Source organism: Haliotis cracherodii, unplaced genomic scaffold, assembly GCF_022045235.1.
Source record: "Haliotis cracherodii isolate W230 unplaced genomic scaffold, xgHalCrac1.p SCAF_4, whole genome shotgun sequence".
Taxonomy (NCBI): Eukaryota; Metazoa; Mollusca; class Gastropoda; order Lepetellida; family Haliotidae; genus Haliotis; species Haliotis cracherodii.
In genome coordinates, this window is record NW_027266297.1 from 4,457,968 (window position 1) to 4,482,047 (window position 24,080).

A 24,080-nucleotide genomic window follows, 5' to 3' on the forward strand; every position below is an offset into this window, starting at 1 on the left:
AGCCAGCATCACACAACATGCAGCCATACATGACATCCAACGCAGGTGCCAAGGCACAAACAAGATAACAGTGAAGGGAGGGACCTAGTCTTTGGGGACAAATAAACATACAATATCATCTTTGATGTAAGCATCACAACATAAAGTAATATTAATAACAGACTGAATGTTAGTTTCCAGATATGAAAACAGTAAGGTGGAAAGTCTTATTGTTTGTATTGTTTATAGAATACATTAACTCAAGAACCACACGTCCACATCGCCATTACAAGGGTCAAGGTCAAGGACACTACAGATGTTGAATACGGTACAGATACCTTCCCTCATGCCGGGGACATTAGTCACATGAATCTACATGATGTTAAAAACATAGACAACAGTACAGAAATCCAGGACTCGGATCTGGGATGAATTTCCATTCTTTGGAATATTATCTTACCAATACCCAATCGTTTCCCCATTACCAATACCCCATTGTTTCCCCATTACCAATACCCCATTGTTTCCCCATTACCAATACCCCATTGTTTCCCCATTACCAATACCCCATTGATTCCCCATTACCAATACCCCATTGTTTCCCCCTTACCAATACCCCATTGTTTCCCCCTTACCAATACCCCATTGTTTCCCCCTTACCAATACCCCATTGTTTCCCCCTTACCAATACCCCATTGTTTCCCCTTTACCAATAAAACTAATATCAATAGATAAAAAAGTCCACAAGAAGGCACAAATTTGCAGATTAAAACAGCAAAAAGCAACATATTTTGTTACTACAGAATAAAATGCTATCCCAGACCTTGGCAACCCTTCACTCTGTTTAGGTCTGTTATATTTTCACATCAAGGTAGTTATATTTAAACAAACTGTAACTCAGCCTGTGGACATAACACAAAAACATCTCCTGACATTCCAGATCGACAATTCTCCATGTCAGAAAATCGACCACAGATGTGAGTTGTACTTAAGTGAAACATGACATGCTGGTGCTCTAGAAGCAAGACTAGGCTAGGACAGCGTGGTGGCTGCAACAGCTATTGTATTTTCTTGAGTATAGTGCGCACCCATGTATAATGCGCACCCCCCCTAGCGGATTCAGTATTTTGAAAAATAATTTCGAATATCAAGTGCAAAAAAATATTTCACTGTAGATCTACCCCTTCAGCGAATTTCGGTAAACGAACGGGTGACGAGAAACTTGGTCAGTACACATTCGAAATTTGAGATAAAAAATCACCAGACATGATGATTTACCGTTTAAATTGTATTCTTTGTTCTGCTAGGCATTGTTTTACATCCAGGGATTAAGATTGCCCTGTGTATTTTCTCGTAAACTAAGCTGGAAACAGCAATCAGCTGTACACACGTTTTCTTGGAATCTACCAGTGTTTCGGTCAAGACACACCCAATGATATAACTTTACAGGATTTTAATGCAAGGATTGGCAAAAATTGTATCTGAAAATTTTATCAGGAATAATATATTCGCATATCTTGTTAATTTAGTTGCAGCTTTTACTAAACATATTTAAGATAATAATTATAACCCTAAGCGAAGCAGCTGAACGCTATTGCCGGTTATTATTTTTCACATGGAACCAGTCTGACCAGTCACCGTCAAGGCTCCCGCGCACGTGATCGCGAGAACTATGTTTTTACATAGAATCATCAAACTATAACAAATATGACTTTTAAGATATATGTATCCATTCCCTGTCAACTAAAGTTTGTTTCAAGGCGTCTTTAGGGGTAATCTGACCATGGTTACTGTTAATAACGGTGAGTTGTGCAATCTTCCGATCGCTTCACACACGATTTGCCGAAATTAATTAAAACATTATTAAAAAGAATTTGAATAAAATGAATGAAATAAGTTACAAACATAAGTCCAGATATACAAAGAAACTTTTTATAGCCAGACAGTGTAATTACATGATGATTTTGGGTAACTTCAGCATGGATTTGCTGACATGGTTTTTCCGGTGTTACGTGCTCACAGTAATATCTTTCCATGAGGAAAAAAACAATAAAACTCATTATTTCGTGTACAATGCACACCCCCTTCTACACAGATGTGGTTTTTTTTAAAAAGTGCACACTATACTCAAGGAAATACGGTTCTCTGTTCTACATGGTTCTACATGGTTCTACATGGTTACCTGTAAGACTCTCTAGCAGGCTAGAGACAGCAGCTGGTGAGGTGAAGGGAAATGAAGGGGCAAATGTTTAGCCAACTAGTAAAGCAACACTCACGAAATAGAAAACCAGGTCAAGGGTAAAATAGTGTTGTCTGGCAACCAATTAAACACGGCTTTGTCATTGGATGAACAATTATTTTTTCCTCAATAAATACTGTCAATAGCCAGATCAAAGGAGCCAACTTGTTCAATTGACTTTCTTGGTAAATGGTTTGATTTGCCATAATGCAGTATTAGTATGTTGATTAAGCGCAACAGAATTATAAGAATGAAGTCACATGGCACACTAGGTCTGGAAGCCTTCAGTGGCATTCACTATATACCTTTAAAATGGTTGCTCTATTCAACAGTATTTGGGAATGCAAATCATAATCTGGCATGTTACGAATATACTTCAGTGGGATGGAAACGTAATTGAGAGGTTGCAGACAATACTACTATCCTAGCCTTCGAACTAAATTTGATGGTTACATATATGCATATAAATCTATGAATAGAAACAAACTATGTCAGAAATTTGTTAGATAAACTATGTGCAATTAAAAAATCTGCATTAAATCATTAAAATCACTTTGAAATTATTGAAATAAATCCAACTACATGCTGTGTTTGAATGTGCACTGAAACTATTACACTTAGCTAGGCAGAGAAGGTACATTGAGAAAGATGTTATAAAATAATAAAAAAAAATCTGAACTTTTCAAGATGTCTCATATGCTGTTCAGCAACTCATCACTCCCATTAATACAATAACTAACATCTGACATGATGCCTTTCCCGTCTCCACCTGTGTCTCCACAGTTTGAGTGAGTGAGTTGGGCTTAACACGCTTTGAACAGTATTACAGTCATGTCAGCTCACATCTTCCCGAGACAAGGGAGTTAACAGACTATAAGTCCGGTTTCCACCCTTGCCAAACTAGGCTGATACTACCAGGCTTGATCGTAGCACCACCAGTGGCTATTACGAGTTATGTCCCTTCTATGTCCCTTCTATGAAACTCCTATTGACCAATCAGACTCCATCTGTCCCTACTATGTAACTCCTACTGACCAATCAGACTCCATCTGTCATATCACTTGCATCGCTTCAAACAAAATGGCGCCCACCCCAGTGAAGACAATCTGATTGATAATCAAGATCTATCAACGGGTCCTACCCAACAAAGTGCTTGAGCACCTTGATTAAAAACATGAAAAGATTTGCAAAATATCTGTTGACGCTAAGTTGACGGTACACATGCTCAGCAAATCCTGCAGTCGAGGGAAATCAGCATATTGAAATCTATATTGTTTATGAAACAGATGTCTAGTTTGTTACATGATTTTGATTGGATTTTGCATAGACTCGTTAGTCCAGCCAAACTGTAATTCCGGAATTCCAGCCTAGTTCGTCAAGGTTGGAAACTGAACTTTTGTAGTCAGTTAACGCCCTTGCCTCGGGAAGATGGTCAGCTTAATGTGTCATAAAACCCTGCCTGAAGCATTGAGGGTCTAAGATGTTAACACTTTGGTGAAACCCATAAATACTAGCACGGTGCTGACAAACAAAGAATCATAATCAGGGATTTGAACCCATGATCATAGGATTCTGGTTGCGCAAGGGACACAGCCCTGTACTGTGAATTGTGGCACCTTAGAATATTTGGCCCCCTCAAAAAGACATATCATTTCATCTAGATACAGAAACTATCAAATATGGAAATAGATAATCGTAATGGAATAATTTCCAATATTGATGGAGCAAATTATCATGACAGTTTGTAGCTAAGCAACATATTGAGACATATTGCTGTTCAAATAACAAGTGACAAATATCAAAAAGTAAATTTCCTACAGCCAGGTAACGAGTTAGGCTGCTGTTGCTAGGCAACAAAGTGGAATGAGCTGTGGAAAAAAGGGAGACCACTCACCTGGCTTCAGCTCCTTGTGCAGGTGCTCTGGGGAATCTCCGACTGAGGACACAAACACAGAACTCACGGACATCACACGGGAGTCAAACATGTTAGAGCAAGACATCGTTAGTTTGAATTTATAGCTGGCTGGGGACGGCTATCACAGCAGGAATTAAGGATATGCAAAGGACTTATTAAAGATATAAACAATTAATAGTCTCATGAACATTTCGAGAAATGATGAACATGTTTTTATCCCCAAAACTTAAAGATATAGATTCTTTTATTTATTTTTTAAATTTTACATCGTATGCTGTACTGTGAGATAATGATCAAAGTGCATTTCATATCATAATATTGTTTTCAGAAACAGAATTGTATTGATTTTCCTCAATGAAGATGATAAATATCCCATATCACAGAACAGATATATGTGAGTTCCAATGACAATATTCTTTTGTTGAGCCATTTCAGTTTCAATCTTAAAAGCAATATGTCTTATCTCCTTCTGACCATGACGACATTGGTACCGGTCTAAACAATCAGAGCAGGTCAGTTTTATGCTGTCATTAGCGATGTGTAGCCAACATTTTAACCACAGAGCTACTATCCTATATATTTAAAACATGGGGAGTCATTTGTCAGGATTTTCAGATGTTTATCCCATGATAAAAACACTTCATGATAACTGTCAATATGAAACAAGATATCACACAACCTGATCAAAGAATCTTTGTTTTACTTGAAACACATTTTCAAAGTTTTGATAAAGATATAACAAGGCTTTCAAATTTCGGCTCTCACAAAAACACCAAGACCAGTTCTGACTAAGTCCAATTTGTCTCCATGGAAACAGTGGGGAAATATTCCTAAAGATTTCAAAATAAAGGCACCACTTTAGGACATAATTCATAAACCTGGCATGTTGTGTTAAAGAATATTTCATGTTATTTTAGCTCTACACTGCAAACAAAACACCACCCAAATTGAGACTATGTCCAAATTGTTTCCATAGAAGTCAAAAAAAATAAAAATGCACAAAATTCGCAAACAGTATATCACTCACACAACACCTAGACAAAAGCCTGCATAGCTGTTTCACTGCAACTGTTTACTGGAAGTAAATGAAATCGCTCTACTTGATACGCTTTTTCTCTGAGAAAACTTGCAATATAAGTGTATAAACTTGCCCTCATCTAAACCAGCTGATATTAACTATTTAACTTATATACATAAATACAAACTTTCACTATTATCAGTATCACATCATTTCTGGAGAGGGCAGGGGTGTAGCCTAGTGGTTTAAGCGTTAGCTCGTCACACCTAAGACCCGGTTCGATTCCCTACATGGGTACAATGTAGAAAGCCCATTTCCAGAGTGTCCCCTGCTGTGATATTGCTGGAATATTGCTAAAAGCAGCGTAAAATCAAACTCACTCACACTCTTTTCTGGAGGATTAGTCAATGTCTAATGTTAAAGCACTTGGGATGAAACAAAACAGAAACAAAATCAATTCTGCACATCTCAATGTCAAGGAGCAGCACAAGATGAGGGATGAGCTTGAAGCAACAATCATGATGGGCAACACACAAACATACTTGGCTGAGGCTGACCCTCCAAGGTGCGGGAGGGGCGGGGGGGAAGTGGGAACTTGTCCATGATGGTCCGACGGGGACTCGCCGGCTCCGATGATGGCAGGGACGAAGGCATGGCAGGGATGTGGACTGACAACTGTTCCGTCGCTATCTTGGGCGTGACAGGTTGGGGTAGTGTCTTCACATCAATGCCATATCCCGGTGCAGCCAAAACCTGCAGGTGAAGATGGGGTGGAGGTGTTTGTATTTACTTATGAATATTACCACTGAAATCACCAGGAATGGCCTCTACCAATGATGATCATGCATTTGATTTGAAAACATATTGTTCACATAGCTTACAGACCTTAGACTTACGAAAATCATAACACCCTTACTATGACTTAGACTTAAATACCTTCATAACACCCTTACTGTGCCTTAGACTTAAATACCATCATAACACCTTTTCTATGACTAAGACTTACGACCATCATAACGCCCTTATTATAACTTAGACTTACGACCATCATAACGCCCTTATTATAACTTAGACTTACGACCATCATAACGCCCTTACTATGACTTAGACTTACGACCATCATAAAGCCCTTACTGTGACTTAGACTTACGACCATCATAACGCCCTTACTATGACTTAGACTTACGACCATCATAACGCCCTTACTATAACTTAGACTTACGACCATCATAACACCCTTACTATAACTTAGCCTTACGACCATCATAACGCCCTTACTATAACTTAGACTTACGACCATCATAACACCCTTACTATAACTTAGACTTACGACCATCATAAAGCCCTTACTATGACTTAGACTTACGACCATCATAACGCCCTTACTATGACTTAGACTTACGACCATCATCATGCCCTTATTATGAATAAGACTTACGACCATCATAACGCCCTTACTATAACTTAGACTTACGACCATCATAACGCCCTTACTATGACTTAGACCATCATAACGCCCTTACTATGACTTAGACTTACGACCATCATAAAGCCCTTACTGTGACTTAGACTTACGACCATCATAACGCCCTTACTATGAATAAGACTTACGACCATCATAACACCCTTACTATAACTTAGCCTTACGACCATCATAACGCCCTTACTATAACTTAGACTTATAACCATCATAACACCCTTACTATGACTTAGACTTACGACCATCATAACGCCCTTACTATAACTTAGACTTACGACCATCATAACACCCTTACTATAACTTAGACTTACGACCATCATAACGCCCTTACTATGACTTAGACTTACGACCATCATAACGCCCTTACTATGAATAAGACTTACGACCATCATAACGCCCTTACTATAACTTAGACTTACGACCATCATAACGCCCTTACTATGACTTAGACTTACGACCATCATAACGCCCTTACTATGACTTAGACTTACGACCATCATCATGCCCTTACAATGACAGACTTACAACTGTCATAATATCCTTACTATGACTTAGACTTACGACCATCATAACACCCTTACTATGACTTAGACTTACGACCATCATAACACCCTTACTGTGACTTAGACTTACGACCATCATAACACCTTTACTATGACTTAGATTTATGACCATCATAATGCCCTTACAATGACATAGACTTACAACTGTCATAATATCCTTACTATGACATAGACTTACTATTGTTGTAACGCCCTTACTATGACATAGACTTACGACTGTCATAATATCCTTACTATGACATAGACTTACGACTGTCATAATATCCTTACTATGACATAGACTTATGACTGTCATAATATCCTTACTATGACATAGACTTACTATCATTGTAACGCCCTTACTATGACATAGACTTACGACTGTCGCAAAGCCATAACTTGGACTAAAGACCTACGACAATCGTAGCACTACGATTAAGAAAAACCCTGCTCAAAGAAGGGTGAAGTGTGTCAATTACCCAAGCTCCCTGAAGCACTTTCAATGTATGGAATCAAACCACTTCCTGAGTTTCTTGTGAACCCTTTAACCACAAGGCTAACTCATCTCCCTGAGACTCAAATGCTACCATAAAAGACGGCTGCTTGTCATTCTGCAACTTACTTCCCCGTCAATGTAAGCCACCTCCCCTCTCAACACAACTCTCCGCACGGCTCCCATGACATTCATCCCGTGAAATGGTGTCCACTTAGACTTGGTGAACTTCATGGCCTTGGGGACTGTCCACTTGTGATCAAGGTCAACCTCGATGTATGTGTCTTGCTGCTCGGGCAGATTGAAGATGCGACGCGGGTTGGTACTGAGACGGCTGATGATGTCCTGGATAGGATGGGAGACATTTATGTAGAACACTCATTGATGGCATTCTTAGTATTGCATAAATAATGTGACATTTAAACACTATTGTGATACTACTGCACTACAGGTACAAATAGTTAATCGTTTGTTCTCGGACATGTGCACTGTATGTGTGTGTTGTTTAACTCCACGATCAGCAATATTTCAGTTACACCAAGGTACTGGTGTGGGGAGGCAAGTGATGCAGATCTTAACATGGGTATGATGCCGACAAACCTTGAAACATAATCAAGACGTCTCAGGTTTCGAAACCACAATCATAGGATTCTGGCTCGCCTAAGGGACACAACTTTGCACAACAAATTGCAGGGCCAAAGACAAGTGTGCTTCTTCTGTATGAAAGAACAGTGACAGAATGACGGATGCAGCAGATATCTGCGGATGTGTGTCACGATATCGCCGTACCTCGAGAGTAAGTCGTCCTTCGTTGACAGCGGTGAGTAGCAGAGGCAGCATTGTCTCCAGGCCAGGGAAGCCCGGAGGGGGTGTGGCCCCATCCTTCTCCTCCACAGAGTGGGGGGCTGCAGCAAAGGGAAAAGTGAGTGAGTGAATGGTGTTTTATGCCAGTCAGCAATATTTAGGATATAATTTTTCTTCCTGTGCATGAAATACTTAATAACATGCAAATCTAAAAAAACATGACATTACTCTGTAATGCTATCATACCACGATACAATGGATGACGCCTGTGTGATCCTGAATACATGTGGTTAATGAACATGGAGAAAAACAATTAAAGCCAAGTTTAAAGATAAATATCGGTCAAATTTGATATATAATTAATGCAGTATACATTTTGCCAAGACAAATGGAACATTTCCTTTCGAATTTGGGTTTGTGAGAAATGTCTACTTATCAAGAAAAGTATTCACAGTCAGTATAAAGTCCAATCCTGTTTAAAAACGTGTTCAACAAATAAATATTAGGACACACTCCAATTTACTCAGCTCTGGGGACACTAGAAATGGGCTTCACACATTGTAACCATGTGAGGAAACTAACCCGGGTCTTCGGCATGGCGTCAGCTTGATGAACCATCCACGCCAACAATATATAATACTTAGTAAGTTTGATATAAGTAATCACTGCCTTCCTTGCAGTCGTGTTAAAGAACGACTGCCATTTTTCACATTATCATGAGATGAGGTGAGGTGAAGTGGGGTTCAAGTTTGTTGCACTCATACAGCTGCTAATACGACTTCGGACATGTGAAAGTTTTATAGAGCTAGCCCCCTGAGATATCATGCTACAGTTTAAAAATGGATATCACACTCAGACACAGTATACGGACTGCAAGTCGGCCTGTCCTTGTTTTACCTCCCTCAAGGCAGTGTGCCGGACAGATTAACAAATACCACCTTTATAGTCAAATCACCAACTTTCCGTTCATCAGTCAGACACCCCATCCACTGTACCACGGAGGCTGTCGCTACATTTATTTACAGAACTTAACAATTACCATGATCTGTCGCAAAGCAATCAATGATATCCATGTTTTCCCACAATGCAAGTTGGTCTTCCTTTGTACAAAGGCACGGTTTGACTTGACCCCGGTTATCCCCTATATTCTCAAGGTCGTCTGAAGTAAGAAACAGATGATGGGGGGCCACCTCGCACGTGACAGGAAGTCCGCGCTCTTTTGCCAACTTGATCACCTGAATCTGAAATGAATCAATAAAGTGTAGCCTTGCTTTACGTCAGAATAAATTATCATTATTTATTTCCCCCCAAAACCTGATAATGAAAAATGCTGAGACACAAACAAGGGGCTGCACATGTGACTTCAGTGTTACGAGCCACAAGGCCAGCCACTCGTTTGACGTCTTCCTCTGCACAGTCAAATGTCTAAGGGACACAACTCTGCACAGCCAAATGTCCAAGGGACAAAACTCTGCACAGCCAAATGTCCAAGGAACACAACTCTGCACAGCCAAATATCCAAGGGATACAAGTCTGCACAGTCAAATGTCTAAGGGACACAACTCTGTACAGTCAAATGTCCAAGGGACACAACTCTGTACAGTCAAATATCCAAGGGACACAACTCTGCACTGCCAAATGTCTAAGGGACACAACTCTGTACAGCTAAATGTCCAAGAAACACAACTCTGCACAGCCAAATGACCAAGGGATACAACTCTGCACAGTCAAATGTCCAAAGGATACAACTCTGCACAGCCAAATGTCCAAGGGACACAACTCTGCACAGACAAATGTCCAAGGGACACAACTCTGTACAGTCAAATATCCAAGGGATACTACTCTACACAGCCAAATGTCCAAGGGATACAACTCTGCACAGCCAAATGCCCAAGGGACACAACTCTGCCCCAGCCAACTGTATGATATCAGCAACTTTGCGCTACTTCATCATGATATTGGTAGCTATATATACTACTAAATCATGAAATAGGCATCTATACACTACTAAATCATGACATCACTATCTATATAATGCCAAATTAAGATATCTGTAACTATAAACACTATTAGATCATGATATTGGTAGCTATATACTACAAAATGATCTATCGACATCAATATACTACAAAATCATGATATCGGTAACAATACATTACTAAATAATGATTTTGGCATCTACATACGACTTAATCATGATATCGGCAACTATATACGATCATTGTGATACCTGCAATGGTGATGCCTACCTCTGACTTGCGAGCTACGTGGCACACATGGACAGATCTCTGGTACAGTTCAGCAAGGAGCAGCACGGAGGCCGTCATGGTGCCCTCAGCATGGACACACAGGGGGAAGTTCTTGGGCCAGTGCTCGAAGTGCTGTAATATGCAAACTAGAGATATAGCAATCAGGGATAGAAACGTCCACTTGTCTGTATGGTTTTACGAAGTTTTTAACAATATTCCAGCAATATCACGGCGGGGGACACCAGAAATGGGCTTCACACATTGTACCCATGTCGGGAATCAAACCCGGGTCTTCGGTGTGACGAGCGAAAACTTAAACCACTGGGCTACCCGACCGCCCCCTTTATGGTAAAAGCATTCAGCACTTGTCTATCATGAACTTTGAATCTGCCCTCATTGATGTACAAAGCAAAAGATAGCAGCCTGCTATTGAAATATGGTAAAGTCAAGGGGGATAACTCTTGTGTGGAAGCAAGCTCCTCACAGCGACAGCCCATTTGCAGAGCTCTCTATACAATCGCTGCCACCAGTCAAAACTCCCCACTGTGATAGGTGGCCACAACCATGCTTGGATTTGAACTCCCAACCAAATGACCATTATGTTTACTAACAAGTGAAAACTGTCGTGATCTCGAATACACTTCCCCCTGCAGAATTACTTTCTTTGTTTGTCAATTTGAATTTCTATTTCATTTAATCTATCATGTCATTGATATAGTAAGAATGTAAGGGAGAAGTTGGTTGAGTTCCATCACTGGTGGCAGCGATGTTACAGAGAGTGTAACGAAGGTGTCACACACTGGGAAGGAGCTTGGTATTGTAGCACCAAGGGGAGGTAACTCCTCACCTTCATCCAGTCCGTCATGTCCTGTAGATGGAGTGTGGTGAAGGTTGGGTTCAGGTACATCTTGAGGGCACAGGCCTTTGCACCAAACAACGGCAAGGTTTGAGCATTGTCAGCACTGGCACCAACAAACAGGCCGTAGTCGCACCGAGCTTTCTCTTGTGCCAACTAAAACGTACAAACCAAAGCATTGGAATTAACACAACATGTACACAACAAATATCTGACACAGCTGTTGAACACGGATCGGTACTTCAATACATTTAAACCATGGTAACAAGCATGAACTACTCATATCCCCCACCAATATGACATGTCCGGTTGTGTGCAAGGCATTAGCCCTCCGGAAACGGGCACTACCACCATTGTCAGTCTAAGTCAAAGTCATTGCTATGGAAACTAAAAAAATAAACCCTATAAAATAATTTAAACTATCAAAGGGCACCAGTTCACCACTAGACCTATCATTGTGCCAAGTTTGGTGAAGATTTCTCTCATGGTTTTTGAGTTCTGGAGACAAATTGATGTTTGATTTTAGTACAACAATCCGTGACGTCAGTGTACCTTGACATGCCATGAAGCCACAAACCAAGTCTGACTACCTGATCCATTTATTGCCTCATACATCAAGCACAGGTTGAACCAACACATCCTAAAAGATTCCTAACAGTACTTTGGGTTGTATACTCCCCAGGGAGCTGAGAATCACATTTTAGTGCACACGAATCTAAAACACTAGGATAATAATGTTGTGCTATGAGCATTCACTTGGTGAATGGAACTGCACATAATCAAGAGACATTATCATTATTATTATTATTATTTTTATTAAGATGATGATTATTACCACGACGACCACGACTACGACAACAATGATGATGATACAGATACACCTTGTGCCACATACCTTCTGTGTCAGGGCAAAGGCCCCCTGGTCCACGGTAGCTGGGTTTGTGTTTGGCATGGCAAGAATAAGAGTTATCCCCCCTGCCAGGGCTGCAGCTGTACAGGACGACCAGTCTTCCTTGTGTGTGGCGCCTGGCTCTCGGACATGCACGTGGACATCGATGAGACCTGAGTGAAAGTATGGTGCGGGGGATGAAATGGGGTGCAAGGTTGCGTTCAAGATTATTGCACTAGTGTGACAAGCATGCACCTCTCTGTGGCTGTTCTTACCATTCAGGACTTAAGTGGTATATCATACATAAAGGTAAAATAATCGTGTGTAATAACTTTCTGATCCTTGCACATGCCCATTTTAGCAATTCTCAATGCTGATTGGTCAGCTGAAACCACATGACTTCTAAGTGCTTCATTGTTGAGCAAAATATGATGTCATCCATTGGTCCTGACGTCACAATTGACTACAATACATTGTGCCTTCAGTAAAATTTCTCTGAAGTATTGACATTACATTCAGTTTTTCTTCCTTTTCTCTCTAAAAATTTCAATTAGTAATATCGGAAAACAGAATAGACCACTTGAAACTTGGAATTATCTGTCTTTGTGAATGAATGCTGCAAGTCCCTTGCCAAAAGCTTGGGATTGGCACCATTTATTTACTCGGGACAAATAATTCCTCATGAGTGGTTGGTTATTCTCTAATTATTTGAAATAATGGTAATCTACAAATATTTCCAAATTAGCAGACATCCACAACAAATATTGTGATTAAAGTGAGACGTTTCTCTGACATTCCACGATATAATGCAATACCTGAATTTCTTCAATCAGAATATTTATATGTATCATTTCCGAACTGTTTTATTCATTATCAGATGGTAAAAAACCCGAGACTGGTCAAGTCCGTTATTTTAAGGTATGGAATCAGTTAATCAGACTGACCACACATTGATACTGTATAAAAATACATATAGTCATCAAAATGAAATTTCTGAAAAGTAATTCAGGTTGTGTATTAACTAATCTAACTGACCAGGGAGTCTAACAATCCTTTGTGATGAGATGCAGTCAATATGTGTCTTCATCGATGGTGCCCCCTTCTGCCTCCGTAGAGCCTGAAGTAACATGAAACACATGTACAACAACAGTCTGTACTACACAAGTAAATACCACTGATTCAATAGTAATACAGGACCAGTCATTTATCCTAAGGGGTGGGCGGGTCAGAAAGAATTAGGGAGCGTCCAATAAAATAATACACACATTTGGGGAGAGTCATGGCCATGTGTTGTGTCATCCCATATTCCCAAGGCAAGGGAGTTAACTGACTGTAAAAGTTCATCTTCCCAAAATGTTACTCAAGAATTCCAGCCTAGTTCAGCAAGGGTGGAAACTACGTTTGTAGTCAGTTATGCCTCAGTCACATTTGCCGTAGCCCCCCAAAATTGAGAGATACCTGCGGCGACCGCAGATGATCTGCGGTGGCCTTAGGGTAGCCCTAGGGTGTATCCCTATCTTTTACAGGCTGTAGAGGTCGCCGTGGGGTTATAGCACGGAGTTATAACTTTATTACTTCGTAGCAATAAGACATGCCGTGGAGCGGTTCCATGACGACCATATGTCGGGCGTACGGTGGCATTGCGCTTGTCGCGCGGCTGCCTAGGGTCTTAAGAATTTCATTTGACTTTTGCGGATATTCCCCAAAAGATGCGGAGGCATGGTGCAAGACTTGGGAAACTTTGGGAAACTTTGTAATGAAATGTCTGTTGTGAAATTTCTTGTGAAATGTCCCTCCTTATATACTCCAGGTGTGTAGCGGTTGCGTCTGTCTTGCCGCACGGTCGCCGTATGGTAGCAATAGCATCAGTCTTGCCGCACGGTCACCGTAGCATCAGTCTTACTGCTTGGGCTGCCTTGGTAATTGTCAAAAACAAAGTCATAATACGCTCTGCGGCTACCCTAGCATATGTGACTACTACAGTATGTGACCGTTGGAATGCTGTGGCAGCCCTATAATTGCTATTGGCCGTAGATATTTTAGACCCCACAGCCGCCGCAGCAAATGTGACTGAGGCATTAACACCCTTGCCTCAGGAAGATGGTGTCATCTTAAACTCATGACAAGCTCTGAACTTCAACCATCCCCTCCCCACCCGTTCCCCGTTATACATGACTGGTCCCTACACAAACACATTCAACTAAATGGTCAAGAAAAACAGATGTCAAAACAAGATACTTTACTGACCTCGACAAACAGCTTCGTACATTTGACATCTGTGATCAGGGGAACAGAATAGTCCACAGCCATTCTACGAGTCTTATAACCCTGGGTGACGAACGTCGACGCCCGATGTGAGCCTCCGTTTCGTAGCGGCAGGTTGATCACCAAATCGAACATGTTGTCTGCCAGATAGTCAGCAATAGTACGCTGCTCAGCACCATTCTTACTCTCCCCCGTGTCCTCGTACGGCCAATCCACTGCCTTCACCTAAAGTAACCAATAGTAACAGTTGTTTCATCATGAAGATCCCCCGTGTCCTCGTACAGCCAATCCACTGCCTTCACCTAAAGTAACCAATAGTAACAGTTGTTTCATCATGAAGATCCCCCGTGTCCTCGTACGGCCAATCCACTGCCTTCACCTAAAGTAACCAATAGTAACAGTTGTTTCATCATGAAGATCCCCCGTGTCCTCGTACGGCCAATCCACTGCCTTCACCTAAAGTAACCAGTAGTATCAGTTGTTTCATCATTGATGAGAATGAAACAAGTAACTACCTTTCTACAATGATTTTTACACTTAAACAGAATAAACAATTATATCAATTTTGTTTGTTGTTTTTACACTTCAATCTAACGTTAGTTATGGAAAGAAACATTTATGCAACATGGATTAACTAAGTGCAAAAAAATAAATTGTTTTAACGTTTTGTGAATTTTTTATTCTTATATACTTTCAACATGTTCAACAAAACAATAACAGCAAAATCCTCATTATAAAAAAATATGATATCAACATAAGCAGAAACATACATGTAAAAAAGTTTGAATCCTAAATCCAGTATTTTTGGAAGAGATGATGTTTACCAAGCTCACACACCAGCTGTGAGTAACAGTGAGTGAGTGAGTGAGTCCCAGCTGATATGGAGCTGCATTGTTAGTGGCCACCAAGAACCTTCTCAAGCCATACCTGAAAACCATGCTCATTGTAGAAGTCGGCAGTTCCCATACTGGCAAACAGGTTGTAGCCCATCTCGGTGAGGGTCCGTACCGTGGGGATAAGCTCGTTCTTGTACTGCAGGCAGCATGGACAGAACAATAGAACAGTAAGAATACAATAATAGACAGTACACAACAATAGAACAGTAGAACAGGACAGAACAAAGGGCAGTAGAATAGAACAGTAAAACACAACAATAGAACAGTAAGAATACAATAGAACAGTAAAACACAATAGAACAGTAAAACACAGTAGAACACAACAGAACAGTAGAACACAATTGAACACAATAGAACAACAGTAGAACACAACAACAGAACAGTAGAACACAGGATAGAATAGAACATAATAGAACAGTAGAACACAACAATAGAACGGTAAAACACAATTGAACACAAAGAATAGCAGAACACAACAGAACAGAAGAACACAACAATAGAACACAATAGTACAGTAGAATAGAATAGAACAGTAGAATACAATAATAGAACAGTAGAACACGACAATAGAAAAGTAGAACACAATAGAACTGTAGAACAGAACAACAGAACAGTAGAACACAGTAGGATAGAATAGAACATAAGAGAACAATAGAATATACCAGAAAAACTGAACACAACAATAGAACAGTAGAATAGAACAGAAAAAACGCAGGAAAGGACAATAGGACTGGATCATAACAGAAGACCATGACAGAAAAAACAGAACAGTTGGACAATTGAACAGGACAATTGAACAAGTCAATTGAACAGGACAATAGGACAGAACAAAAGGACAGAAGAGAAGAATAGAAACCTCCATGTCTTCCCCTCAACTTGTTCTATATTTTCTTGACTATAGTGCGCACCCAAACATAATTCACTCCGATCTCAAGGGGATGCAGTATTTTGTAAAATAAGATTTTTTGAGCATTAAGCATAGTCAATAAATACATGGTATCGCTTCAATTGAACGAACAGGAGCTAACACAGCTCAATACAAGAAATAGACTTCTACTGGCCAACATCGCCCTTAAACTATAACAACACCACCGCTATCAACACATTCTCCACCACAGTCGGCAGACAAACCTTGAAACTCCCAATTGACAGAAGGATATTCTTCCTGGGAATCTTCACGCCTGTGCTGAGCTGGGCCTTGAGGTAGGCCTCGTACCTGTCCTCTCCGAAGCAGGCCACCTCCCCCGTGCTGGCCATCTCCACCCCCAGGAGCACGTCAGCACCCTGCAGTCGCATGAAGGAGAACACCGGCACCTGGGGACAACACCACAACACTCCGTCATCCGGGAACAACACCACAACACTCCGTCACCTGCTTCAGTGGTTGTTCTGTTAAACAGGGTGTCACATAGAGCCACCACACCTCTAGATAACCTTTTGGTTATTTGGGTATATTAACCAGGGGTTTGATTTTGATTGGGTATCCACAATTCTCAGAGGGTATTAAAAGAATTGTTACCCCTCTGTTTCTTGACATTTGGGTATTTTACCTGTTTCGTAAGAATCCCTGCAAAACATTTAAAACTATATAAGTAGTAGTATTTCCGTCTGCGTCTGCTTGCAGCTCCCTCTCTGGGAAGCCATTTTTTTATTACAAAACAGTGGAAGAAAGGCGCTATTGTATTAATCACCAATCTGTGACTGTTTAAGGTGCATTAACTTGGCACGATGTGCTTGGAATTTATCGGTATTTGAGTTTGTTTGTCTCACAAACATTTTCAAATGTAACTGTCGGTAATTTAATTTCTCGACCAGCCGATACACAATCGTTGTAATGTAAGCAATCGTTGTATCTAATCGTTGTAATATACGCATTAGTTTTATGCCAATAGCGTATCTATGGTTTCTGTTGTGCATTTGATACACATGGATTTGATTTGTCTGCGTATTTCAGTTTACTTAATGCTTATTTTACGCAAATATATGCAGTTTATCTCAAACTCGGGTCACAATACTCCAACACACCTGAAGGCAAGAACATTCTATCATCTGCCTAAATGGTTGTCCATGGTTTGACTAATATGCTGGTCTATAGTGATGTTCCAGTGATCAATATTTATCAGACAGATTAGATATTGTTTTAGTTTTCAGATTAAAATTGATCTTTAACTGATTATTTTTTAATCAAATCGGGCAAAACAGAATAGTGGGATCAATCTTTGGTTACCCTCCACAGCAATCTCATGAAATCTGATCTTAGCGCTCTCTAGCACTTCACAAAACCATGTGGACATCTCGCAACAGGTCATGTCAGAACGACCTTTCGTGAAGCTGGTCTGACCAATGAAACTACTAACAGGAAATCAATATTAGAAAGTAGCTTAGTTTCAAAATGTCGATTTTAATTTGAAACTACGGTTTGAAATTTTTTGCCCCATGTTAAACGTTTTGAGGTTGCATGATGGAAAGACACATTTGGACCTTCGTTTTTGTAATCTCAAAAGCGACACTCTGACTGGTCGGATGAAAGTAAGTTCTGACATGACCTACAATGGAATGTCCTCAGATCAATGTGAAGCACTCAGATCTGAGTTTCATATGGTGACAATCTCACTTACTAAGTTTCAGTCTCCGAGAATATAATTTCTGGAGAAATAAATTCGTGAAAATTATTTTTGGCATCAAAGTTTGCTATCTGGTGGCCACTCCTGCTTAGCCACTCCATTAGGTATAACCTTAATATTAGGAATTAGGAATTTGGTAAATTCCATTTTCAGGTCTTTCACTGACATTTGCTGAAGACTTAGAAGCAGGTCTAAAAGTCCCTGCGACTACAGTGACTAAGGAACATGTTGGACTGCTATAAATGTGCCTCGTTAATTAATGTGAGAAGTATGTAAGTATGTTTGTTGTTATAACACCACACTCAGCAATATTCCAGCTGTATGACGGCGATATGGAAATAAGCGAGCCTGGACCAGATAATCCAGTGATTGGTATCATGAGCATCGATCCATGCAATTGGGATACGATGACATGCATCAACCAAGTTAGTGAGTCTGACCACCCGATCCCGTGAGTTGCCTCAAACGGCAAGTATAGTCACCTTTTACAAAAAGCATTGGTTGCTAAAGACCTATTCTAGCTCGGATCTTCATGGGTAGAGACAAGTACATCATGCAGTTAAAAGCACAAACATATTTTTTGTGAATATCTATCTGCTGCCTACCTTGACTGCCACTCTTCCGCAGCCTTGAAGGATGTTTTCTGGGTCAACCATTTCCCCAGTGATAACTCTTGTTGCCAAGGCAACCAAATCTTTGTCCAATGCTTTGGACACAAATGGGAATGACCGTGAGACTCTCACATTGCACTCAATGACCTTCAGCTGGTTGTCCTGGTAACAGAATGACATCATCAAGTCACATACTTATTCTGCTTTAGGTTTCTTTGTTGTATGACGCCGCACTCAGCAATATTCCAGCTATATATGACGGCTCCGTTTCAAGAACTTTATTACCATAAATATATTACATGGTTAATATATGGACATTCATTCTACAAACAAGTTTACATTACAACAATAAATTATTATTTCTGAACTGCCAATGAACATGTTGAACATGTGATGAAAATGAAGGACATGTGACAATATTATTTGACAACTTATGATGAAACCAAATGAGTTACTGCTATAATAATCACGTTGTAGTTACCTTGGCAATGAGCTGAAGGTTAAATGGTCCAGTCACCTCCAGGGCGCGACCAATAGCACAGCAGATTGCTTTGATCTTTGCCAACGTTTCATCGTTCAAGTCCTGAGGTGGGGTGACAAGAGTTGCGTCCCCTGAATGTACGCCCGCATTTTCCACGTGTTCACACACCGCCATGCACACCACTTCCCCATCACAGGCGACAGCGTCGACATCAATCTCCTGCACAAGTTATGTTTAGGGTGTCACATTTATCACAAGAATATGATACATTTTTCATGCTTCCAAACCATGCAGACCCTTGACTGATATATGTGACTGATATATGTGACTGATATATGTGACTGATATATGTGACTGATATTCATATAAGCATCTGAAAGAGTGGAAAAGGAGTTGGAGGGGGATGGGGGGTTGGGGCTGGAAAAGGTACGGTTGGCTCAGTCATCAGTTGCCACAATTTGCTGTGCAGAGTTGCATCTCTTGAGAACGCCAGAAACCTACGATTATGGGTTTGAATCCCGGTTCGCCCTCATAATGTTTCTAGGTATGTCAGCACCATATCTGTGCTCTTAGGGCTTACCTCCCACATTAAGCTGACATGCCGCGATATAACTGGAATACAGTTAAATACTGTACTCTGAGAAAGACTGGCAGTTATACCAGACGTAGTAGGAAATAGTACACACAAGCTATGGGAGGAACGTTATCAGTGCCACATCAGGTGTCATAATATGACATGCATGACATTTGGTCGCATGACTCGTGGTCGTTGTTTATTGTAGAGTCTGTTTATCGTACAATAAAACACTGTTGTGCCCTTCGTTTTTTTCTTTTGACTGCACCCCTCCATATGACACAGACTACATGTACTAAGTTTGAGATGAATCCACTGAATAGTTTAAGAGAAATCGCACGGACAAAGTTTTCGGACAGACGGACGGATGGAACCTTGGTATAACTATATACATCCGACCTAAAAGGTCGGGGGTATAATAAATTACCATTACCTTAGCTTCCAGGATGAACTTGGAGATGACAACTGGATGTTCCTTGGAGACGGCGCTGGCCTGTGTGAGGAATGTCTCCAGGTCCTGTGGAGTGTGAGCCACATTCATGGCTGCACCACTTAACACGTAGGACGGCCTCACCAGACAGGGGTAGCTCACTACCTCACAGAACTTCTTGGCACTCTGGATCACAACACACAGAGACTTAAATCTCCAAAAAGCTGATGTTTGACAAAATTACCACAATTTGAAGTTTAAGAACAGAGCATGGAGATGACATGAATATTTCTGAAAAACTGGCAACATTAGATCAAAAAGATCAAAAGTAATTGTAACAAGAATGTGACAAATTAGCAATAGTTTTGATACAACGACCAGCAAAATATTCCATACCAATACAAGCACAGATGATTGAGGAATGGGCCAAAATGACATTTTCAATATGGTGAGTGAGTGAGTGAGTTTGATTTTACGCCGCTTTTAGCAATATTCAAGCAATATCACGGCGGGGGACACCAGAAATGGGCTTCACACATTGTACCCATGTCGGGATTCGAACCCGGGTCTTTGGCGTGACGAGCGAACGCTTTAACCACTAGGCTACCCGACCGCCCTTTTCAATATGGCAACAGGAGGGCTCAAATCCCGGTCACTGGATAAGTGTGTAATCAACAATCATTCTCAGCTCCCAGGGGAGTATACAACCCAAGCTGCCTGTTAAGCGCTAGAAGGTTAACAACCACATTGCCATCTCATTCTAACGAGTACCTATTCACTGCTGGGTGAACAGAAGCACATTTCGAACAAAGTCACCTGCCCAAGGAGACACTACTCTCTGGAGCCAAACTGCCGAAATGCGGTCACCCATCCAAGGACTCTCCCTCCTCAGAGAGCAGAATGTTGCTGGTTGGACATTACAAAATGATACTCCTTGTAATGCTGAGTGCCAAGCATAGCAACAAGGAGTACCATTTTTTTAGTTTTCTAGCCCATACTTGTGTCTTCGGATAATTTCAGCAGATTTTAGCGTTATATGCACTCTTATTAGCTGACGACATATTACCAGAATGCGGCTTCAGAATAACGGCTACTGTATGTACCTCCACAGTGGAGAGTTCCTTCCACATCGGCTGACTGATCCCCATGTTGTCCAGCATACGCGAGAACTTGAAACGATTCTCAGCATTGTCGATACTTTCTGGAGAAGTGCCAAGGATCCGAGCCTAGAAAACACAAAAATCGCATGACCTACCTACACCAATGAAATTGAAGTAATCGACACATATTGCTGCAAGTGTTCCGATTCTAGGACTCTTCTGCTAATTATTAGGAGATAGTGACCAAAATATATTCAAAAATATTTTGTCCAACTTCATTTGGGGACAGGAAGTGAGTGATGTTTGGTTTTATAGTGCTATTAGCAATATTCATCATTTCACAGCAAGGGATCAGCAAGAATGGGCTTCACACATTGTACCCACGTGAAACATGAAACCTGGCCTTCAGCATGAAAGGCCAACACCTGTCAATATTAACCCAAGGATAACCCATCACCCCAAGTTCCATTAAAAACCTTCACAAATTTGAGGCCATGCAATATCAAAGCTTGACAAGCAAGATTTGTGTTCCTTCACCCAAACATACCTGGGACAATTTCCATATTTACTTCCCAATTTCACTCATTTTGCCTCAAATCATGTGACACACTTGACACAAAGCAAACACCATCCTTACATTTGCATATGAAAGCATGGTATGATTTGGGCCTTCTGTTTAATTTGTTTGGCAGATGGTCATTGAAAGGGGGGATAACTCTAGTTACCACCCATAGATCATTTCCAAATTGTTTACATATTTCAACAGGTTATTAATAACTAGGACAGAAATTTTTCAGAGAGAACTCAAACTTCAAATTCTTTTCAAGCACATGCAAACACAAGTCCTGCAGAGCACAGCATGGACTCCGAGACGTATATGTGTACCTGCTGTCTGTGCAGCCCCATGGCGATGTTGTTTGGCAGCTGACCGCCCATAGACAAGATGATCCCCTCAGGGTTCTCGAGGTTGTAGATGTCCATCACAGTCTGAAATAGTCGACAGGGAAACACTGATTGAAATTATACAAAACATTATTACTCTTGATGAGGTCTTTATGCAAAAAAAGGACCCTTGTTCAGACTATTGAGGTGGTGTGTCTGGACAGAGGCTGACATTACTGAAATTCACGGATAAATTTCACCTTTTTGAATGAAAGATCAGTGAACTGACACTCACAGATACCATGTTGTTTTGTAGCACACGAAGTAAATATTGATCATGTGACAACAAACATAATTTGACCAAGCCTTTTGGAGTTACTTTTTTATTTTGATTTCCCCGCTGCATTATACCCAAAGATTCCCTACCAGCCTACCACCAATGTTGTTACTGCACAATGCTGCAAGACGATCAACATTTTCTCCTTTATCCAATAATCCATGAATTGATGTCAGTATTTTAATCAGAGCTTACCTCGAAGGATATTTCATCGAAGTAGAGGCGGTCACACATGTCGTAGTCCGTGCTGACCGTCTCCGGGTTGTAGTTGACCATGATTGTTTTGTACCCCATCTGCAACATGCACCACCATGTAGATGTGGGGCTGATCGATAAACTAGCAACAATGTAGTGTGGTGTTAAGATGCTGCAATATTTCAGTGGCCTGTAAATAATAAAGTCTTGGCCAGGCACACCACTGGTCGAAACGAGCAATGTCGCACGCTGTCAGGGTACAGCAGCACATAATCAACCAAGTCACACAGTATTATCACACAACCCAACTTAATCACCTCTCATGATAAGCAGTACAGTACTGAGGACCTTTTCCAACCCCGGGGCTCCATTGTTCCAACCTTAGCCTCCACTATTCCACCCTTAGTCCCCACTATTCCAACCTTAGCCTCGACTATTCCATCTTAGGTCCCCACTATTTCACCCTAGGTCTCCACTATTCCAACCCAGGAGTCCAACTATTTCACCCTTAGTCCCCACTATTCCAACCTTAGCCTCGACTATTCCATCTTAGGTCCCCACTATTTCACCCTAGGTCTCCACTATTCCAACCCAGGAGTCCAACTATTCCACCCTGGATCCCCACTATTCCAAATTGGGTCTCCACTATTTCACCCTTGGTCCCCACTATTCCAACCTGGGTCCCCACTAATCAAACCTTGGTCCCAACTATTCCACCCAGTGTCCCCACTATTCCAACCTGGGTCCCCAACATTCCACCCTGTGTCCCCACCATTCCACCCTGTGTCCCCACTAATCAAACCTTGGTCCCAACTATTCCACCCAGTGTCCCCACTATTCCAACCTGGGTCCCCAACATTCCAACCTGGGTCCCCACCATTCCACCCTGTGTCCCCACTATTCCTACCTTGATCCCCACTATTCCAACCTGGGTCCCCACTAATCAAACCTGGGTCTCCACTATTCCAACCTTAACCTCCACTATTCCATCTTAGGTCCCAACTATTTCACCCTAGGTCTCCACTATTCCAACTCAGGAGTCTAACTATTCCACCCTGGATCCCCACTATTCCAAATTGGGTCTCCACTATTTCACCCCTGGTCCCCACCATTCCAACCTGGGTCCCCACTAATCAAACCTGGGTCCCAACTATTCCACCCTGTGTCCCCACCATTCCACCCTGTGTCCCCACCATTCCATCCTGTGTCCCCACCATTCCA

General features: G+C 41.2%; 1 protein-coding gene across 1 annotated transcript in view; it reads right to left on the reverse strand.

Moving 5' to 3' along the window:
• LOC139480512 (multifunctional protein CAD-like) overlaps window positions 1-24,080 on the reverse strand; it is an 86,665-nt gene that overhangs the window by 38,814 nt on the left and 23,771 nt on the right. Inside the window, exons 20-38 of the mRNA XM_071263605.1 lie at window positions 22,860-22,958; window positions 22,331-22,432; window positions 21,449-21,571; window positions 20,349-20,531; window positions 19,342-19,560; window positions 18,855-19,022; window positions 16,757-16,939; window positions 15,657-15,761; window positions 14,712-14,954; window positions 13,500-13,581; window positions 12,471-12,637; window positions 11,567-11,731; window positions 10,720-10,851; window positions 9,510-9,711; window positions 8,456-8,571; window positions 7,796-8,011; window positions 5,694-5,904; window positions 4,113-4,154; window positions 2,162-2,194 (exon numbers count right to left, since the gene is read on the reverse strand). Coding sequence (XP_071119706.1) covers window positions 2,162-2,194; window positions 4,113-4,154; window positions 5,694-5,904; window positions 7,796-8,011; window positions 8,456-8,571; window positions 9,510-9,711; window positions 10,720-10,851; window positions 11,567-11,731; window positions 12,471-12,637; window positions 13,500-13,581; window positions 14,712-14,954; window positions 15,657-15,761; window positions 16,757-16,939; window positions 18,855-19,022; window positions 19,342-19,560; window positions 20,349-20,531; window positions 21,449-21,571; window positions 22,331-22,432; window positions 22,860-22,958 — 2,791 coding nt within the window. The remainder of the gene's footprint in view (window positions 1-2,161; window positions 2,195-4,112; window positions 4,155-5,693; window positions 5,905-7,795; window positions 8,012-8,455; window positions 8,572-9,509; window positions 9,712-10,719; window positions 10,852-11,566; window positions 11,732-12,470; window positions 12,638-13,499; window positions 13,582-14,711; window positions 14,955-15,656; window positions 15,762-16,756; window positions 16,940-18,854; window positions 19,023-19,341; window positions 19,561-20,348; window positions 20,532-21,448; window positions 21,572-22,330; window positions 22,433-22,859; window positions 22,959-24,080) is intronic.